This window comes from Brassica napus, chromosome C4 (assembly GCF_020379485.1).
Source record: "Brassica napus cultivar Da-Ae chromosome C4, Da-Ae, whole genome shotgun sequence".
In the NCBI taxonomy this organism is placed as follows: Eukaryota; Viridiplantae; Streptophyta; class Magnoliopsida; order Brassicales; family Brassicaceae; genus Brassica; species Brassica napus.
This window is the reverse complement of record NC_063447.1, coordinates 62,024,259-62,030,908: the sequence shown is the minus strand read 5'-3', so window position 1 is coordinate 62,030,908 and position 6,650 is coordinate 62,024,259. Positions and strand designations below refer to the sequence as shown.

Below are 6,650 nucleotides of genomic sequence, written 5' to 3'. Positions count from 1 at the left end.
CGAAAAGATGATCTCTATCATTTTGTTTACGTAAAAGAATTTCAGTAACAACATTTGCATATAATTTTCACAATTATGAAATATAAAAGTTTAATAAGCATAGATAATACAAATATTTATCAACTAACGATCACAACAACTTTAACTACATATCATAAACATAGAAGGGAAGGAATCTGCACCTTGCTTGTCTCCTCTACCAATAAGTCTCCAACCGTCTCCTATATTTCAATTACGACCAGGAAGGAGAGCACGATAACATCCTTACTAGATGGAACAGTGTATGCAACTTCAGTAATGACTAAGACGGATGCATGAAACCAAAAGCTCAATCTCGATAAGACGCAAAGTTACCTGATTTAAGTCTAATCTATTATAATCAACTTTGTTTTCTCTGTTTTATCTTGCTCATCTCTTTTTTGTTGATTAATTAATATATTTCAACAACAATAAAAATAGAAGGGAAATAACACACTCGCAATAATAAGAACTTATTCTTTTAGTATAGAGATAGAGTCAAAGATATACATATGATTCAGCCTATGCAAATATGGAGGTAAAATACATTTTATAGTTATGGTGTGATGTCAATTTATAGATAAAAATAATTTGGGGGGGGGGGGGGGGGGTCCGACATGTAAGGAAGTGAAAGTTTTGTTGTTCTAATCATGTAAGAATTTGATAATATGCAACACAATGATTGCATCTGATTTTCGCTTTAAATTAACGAATATGCATAGGACGAAATAAGAAATTAAAAAGTAAACTCGAAAACGCAATTAACAATAATATTTATAGACGAAATGAACTAATAACTAGCTTTCCGGTTTCTCAAATAACATACCTTTTCTTTGGCTTGCTATCTAAGTTTGATCAACGAATCTACGTACACGAGCGCCTTCATATGATAATTACATAAAATGTTCCGTTATAGATGCTATATATATGTACTTTTCGATTTTAAACATAAATAATGCCATCAATTTGTTTATTGCCACCTATATTACCTGTTGACATTCCATTCCCAAAGCAAGTCAGCATAATTAATCAGCAAGGCAATAGACGTCTAGATTAATGAAAATTTATTTTAACAACTTGTCTTTGATGTTTAATTCTCATTTTTATTAGGAAATTGCCTGATTGGCTATAATCAATTATTTCCTTGGATTATCTTTCATTTTTACTTTTTTTACTTGAACAAAGATTTTTCGTTTAAACTAAAATCGTAGAACCCGAGATGTTTTCAAACATCAGTTTACACATCCAGTTTTCAAAATCTTGATTATAAATAACATATATAAAAAGTATTTCGAAAATCAACTCTCAATTGTTGTCAAGTTAAAAAGAACTCTGAAATTTAGTACTTATATACTAATACAATTCAATAATAAAACCTAACTCGCTCACATATCCGAAAAAAAAAACTTAAACCCCAACAACTCATGAAGTTTTACGGCCAGACTCATACAGTTGATCATCGAATCCATTATTAGTGTTAGAAAAACTAAACTGGATTAAGCATAGGCCCAGACTCTAGGCCCAATAATATGTAGGACGAATAGTAACTCGTCACAAACATCAACAAGCGAGTCCTCTTATTACACCTCCCTGTCAGACTTGTGTATTTACATTTACGTCTGTGGATCGACAAAGAAACTCCCACGGTAACAGAAGGGCCTTGCAAGAAAAAGACCGAGGTAAAATATGAAGATGGCATAATATAAGGTAACAGACTAAATCTATGTATGATTATGTATTCGCATTTCAGGTGAAAAATACAGCAAAGAAGAATAAGCGGAAATAAAAAGAAGGGAAAATACAATACTATAGGTAAATGTTAGAAAAGTCCTTATAATATTCTAAAACTTATTGAGTAGTAATTTATTTTTGCTAAAAAAGAAAGGGAGATAAATATCGATCACAGCCAAACTCATCTAGACTTAGTCCGAGACTGCGAGTCATCGGTAGCCGTAGGTGGAGGAGATCCTTGTCTATGTAGGAGCTCATGTGCTAATGCTTCAAGGTCACTGTTTCCACCACCTAGCCCTAAGGTTGCTGAAGAAGATGGCAATGATCTACCGTATTGGTGGCGTGGATCAACGAATCTTCGCTGTTGTGTTGCCCACGACGAAGGAGACGCTGCATGATCGAAGGTAGAAGCTAAGTCGTATGTTGAAGGTAATGGTGAGACTGATGCAGGTAAATCTGTTATGGAAAGTGGTGGGGGAGTTAAGAAGAGCAGTTGTGGTTGCGATTGAGGCCGAGGTGGTGGTGGTGGTGGTGGTTGAGGTAGCTCTAGAGATGCCAAATGGGCTTGTACGTAAGAGACTTCTGCCTGTAGATTGACCACCTATATACATTTTACGACTTAAAACTGTAAATATATATATGGGTTGAGAATCATGAAATTATTCTGAAAATTAGACCAGGATGTGATTATATAATTGCTTGCAATTCATTATCAACATAGAACGGTTGATATGATCAATGAATATCCGCCTTTTAGGTTTTTAATTACAGTAAAACCTCTATAAATTAATAATGTTGGAACTTTAAAATTTTATTAATTTATAGAGATATTAATTTACAAAAGTTTTCTTATTTAGATTTCTTATTTTAAGATATATTTATTCTAAGATATATTAAAAAAATATTTGATTTTAGTGTATAGACATTAATTGTTATTTTTTTTAATTTGACATTTATATTAATTTTATTATATTATTTAGTGTATATAATATGTATATTGCATATAACTTAAATGTGGTTTTAGATACAATATTACTAAATCTCATCAAATGTATATTTAGTGTTAAGAAAATATAAAGATAATTCCATTGTGAATATATAAAATAGATTCTTATTTATATAAAATATGTATACACATAAATTATTAATTTATAATTTTAATGGGACCATATATTTACATAGAATTTTATAAAAAATTATTATCTTATTATTTTATAGGTTTGTATCAAATTTTGAACCGGTCCGAATTGGAACCGGTGAAATTTATTAATTTATAGAGATTATTAATTTACCGAGTATTAATTTATAGAAGTTCTATTGTATACGCTTAGCGTGATAGTCTAATTATCCCAAAATAATTACTATTTTTTTTTAAAAAAAGTCTAATTATCCCAAAATAATTACTATTTTTTTTTAAAAAAATAGCTTTTATGCATTACCCACAACTTTGACTAATTAACTTTTATTTACCTTAATTAACTTAAGGATCAGAAATGGAATGCATGCATGTTCGATTGTTAAGGTTGTTAGACCAAAATACGTAAAATACTAACGTAGAAAGTAAATAATAAAAATGACACGCATCATACAGATTCATCCCCTTATTACATGAGATATAGGCATGAAGTTAAAGAAAGTGATAAATTTGAAATATAGAAAACGATTTATAGTGAGAAAATATTGGTATAGACGTATTAAGATAGAAAATGGTTCAGTTAGAAAAAAAAAGACAGAAAATTGTACCCCGACCATTTCCAGAAAATCAGCCAAAACCTCCATATTTTGCAATGGGACTTGTCGACGACCGCATCATTTTTAATTTTTTATATAATTACTCAGAACATTAATTAATTTTTTTTATAGTAATTTATAATCAGACAACCATGCCTTTTTGTCCTTTATACTCAAAGTAGAAGATTACAAACCAAGAAAACTTGAGGAAATGACAAACTCTCGGAAATATCAGACCAGATCATTTCAAATAAACAGATTGCTCATACTTAAACGAGTTTTCATGAGTTTAAAACTATATATTATTCCCAAATGAAACCGAAGTTTGCTACTTTTGCAAAAGAAAAAAGAAAAACGTAACTGTTATCGAAATAAGTTGTGGTTAGTATCTTTCACAAAAAAAAAAAAAAAAAAAATTAGTATGTTTTACATGTAGTATAGTAATTTCCAACACACTTTAGTAATCCTAATAACAAAAGGGTTAATTAATTACCTGTTGCTGAAGAGCAAAGATGTGAGCGACGCAACCATAGATAGGGTCCCTTATCCGAGCCTGAGCTTCATAGCAAATGGTTACAACTGCATCGGACCGTCGATGAACGGGTATGTGTAATAGAAGTTTTGAGATGTTGCTGGCTCCGAAAACTTTATGCACCGCCGCAAAATAAGCCGAGCCTTGCTCAGAGTCGAAGTAAGGTGCGAATATACAACCCGGAACACACTTTCTCCTTAGAAACTTACAAGCACCACAAGGCCCACCACCACCACCGCCACTAGTTCCTCCTCCACTGCCGCTACTTCCTCCACCACAACCACTACCTCCCATGGAGGTGAGTGTGTTTCCACCGCCGCTCATGACAACCCTGTAAGCAACACGGTATTGTCACAAACCCCACGTTAACGAGTTCTTGTTCTCTCTCTCTCTCTCTCTCTCTCTCTTGTATTAATTTGTGAGAATATTTTTATGGATTTTATGTTTGGTGTTGTAGAGAAGAGAGAAAAATTGAGAAAACCGAATGAAAAGAGGAGAATTAGGGCTTCGTAAAGAGGAGAGTATAGAGAAGAAAGTCTTTAAAGCCACGCGACGACAAAGCTAAACCATAAAAAAAAAACGATCTCTCTCTCTTCTCTTTCTCTCTCACATTTGGTTGTTTGCGTGAAGCAAACATGCGATAAGCCTCTTCTATTATTGATTCTCAGAACCTTTAATTACTTAATTATATTTATAATCAAAAGAGAAAGAAAAAGAGAAAACTCGTTTAATTATCTATCTCTCTTGGAACATCTCGTGATTGGAATTTAACTCCCGAGCAAAATATAGTTCTTGCTTCCTCTTTATTGATGTGAATGTGAATTGTAATTTTTGAGATATTTCATGACTTTAATGTTTTGGTGTAAGATAAATTTTATGTATTTTTTAAACTTTCACTTGAGTGCCAAATAAATTAGGTAATCGAACATTTTTTATTTTCTCATACAAATTTAACCATAATGAAAATACTGAATTTCTCCCATTTTTTTTCATTTCTCCCAAATTTGATTGGTATATTGAAAACTAAGTTGCGAGGAGGTTGTTAAGACGCCAGCTCTTATTGTTATCTTATAGATTATATTTTCCCAAATTTGTGTTATAGGAATAAAAATTCAAAAGCAAACGTAATTGATGAAAGACCTTAATAAGTAAATGATTAACATGTTTTCATCAATTTAAATTAGCTACCATTATTAGAGGATGAGTTGATCGCCAGCTTATCTTTCAAAATGTATAAAAAGGGCATCAGCTATATGTTAAATAATTTATTTCCATCTATGGAAGTAGTATGTTGTTTCCATTATAGTAATTCACGTTTTCTATCAATAATTACCGTAAATGAAGGTATGATACAATTGTTATGGATACGATTTCGATTTAGAAACGAGATCTGAGTGAATCGGATGAATTTTTATAGAAAGTGTATTCAATTTAAGGTTTGTCTCTAAAATGATAAATTATTTATTCTATAAACATGCAATTTTAAAATGAAATGTTACTAACGTTGTAACTTATATATAATTTATAATCCAGTATTATTAAAATATTTTAAATACTAATCTAAAGAAATTTTTCATGATTTTAATCTTCTAATGAAAATTTTCATTAAAAATTCAATCCTCATAAGTTTAGAGAGAATTTTTGAAAGTCTAAGCTAAAATTGTAGCTTTCATAATTCACTCAAAGCTTGTTGATTTTTTTTGTTATTATATTATGTGAATACATATGTTATAAATTGTAGCCCCCCTTTCTAAACGTCTCCTGCACAGTTATGCGTAGTCTCTGTTAATATATTTTATACTTATGTTTTTATGACAAATTTTCTATACTTGTGTTAAAAATCAAGTGTGTTGCAAATTATGTTTGTAAAGGACGATATATTTTTAGTGTTCAAGAAATGAAGGTTGCGTTGAAAACTTTTAAAGCTGTTCAATGACCAGGAACGGATCCACCAACAAATTACAAGCTCTTGACCTCGGGAGTAACACTTTCAATATTAACTGGTCGATATAATTTAGAATCGCCGAGTTGGGAATGATTTCAACCAACTAAACATGTGACAAATTACAATCCTAAAATTTGTATATATATTGAAATATGCACGATCACGGAAAAAATATTTCAGGCATGGATACATGAGTCAAAGGACAGTTCGTGCTACCATAAATTATAGCCTTTTTAGTGATTTATTAATCAAGAACATTGTCGAGTTATAAATAGCGTAATAAATTAGAAATGAGCTGAGGTAGGAAGGGGAAGTGACATGATACCTCAAATTGGGGATGTACAAAAAGAGTCTAACATCTTTTTTGAGTCTAACATTCGACTTCGATCGACCCTTTATTTCAATTCACTATATTTTCTCATAGGTTGTTTCTTTGTAGCTCTATATATAATATATATCATATGTTAATCAATTTGTTTATGTAATTCTATTTACTTATACTAGCATTGATTAATTTGCCCAAAAAATACTAACATTGATCAGTTCCCTTTGTTGATGAAACATGTTCTTCTACTCGTGCAGGCAAATCCTAATTCGCTTATCATAATGTTCTAATCGAGATGACAAAAAAATGTTCTAATCGAATCTGGCAACGAAAATATGGATTATATCTTGATTACAAAATTTAACAGA

The 6,650-nt window shown here is 31.1% G+C and overlaps 1 protein-coding gene across 1 annotated transcript; it reads right to left on the bottom strand.

Moving 5' to 3' along the window:
- Nucleotides 1-1,742: 1,742 nt before the first annotated feature.
- LOC111215405 (LOB domain-containing protein 18-like) lies at nucleotides 1,743-4,920 on the bottom strand. The gene is made up of 2 exons (XM_022718892.2): nucleotides 3,974-4,920; nucleotides 1,743-2,350 (listed from the first exon to the last, which is right to left on the bottom strand). Exons 1-2 carry the CDS (start codon nucleotides 4,334-4,336, stop codon nucleotides 1,931-1,933), a joined length of 783 nt encoding a protein of 260 aa, XP_022574613.1. The 5' UTR covers nucleotides 4,337-4,920; the 3' UTR covers nucleotides 1,743-1,930.
- Nucleotides 4,921-6,650: the final 1,730 nt, after the last annotated feature.

Coding starts and splice junctions, on each gene's coding strand:
- LOC111215405 (XM_022718892.2), bottom strand. CDS start 4,336: ATGAGCGGCGGTGGAAACACACTCACCTCCATGGGAGGTAGTGGTTGT. Junction 2,351..3,973: donor TCTTTGCTCTTCAGCAACAG/GTAATTAATTAA, acceptor AAATGTATATAG/GTGGTCAATCTACAGGCAGA.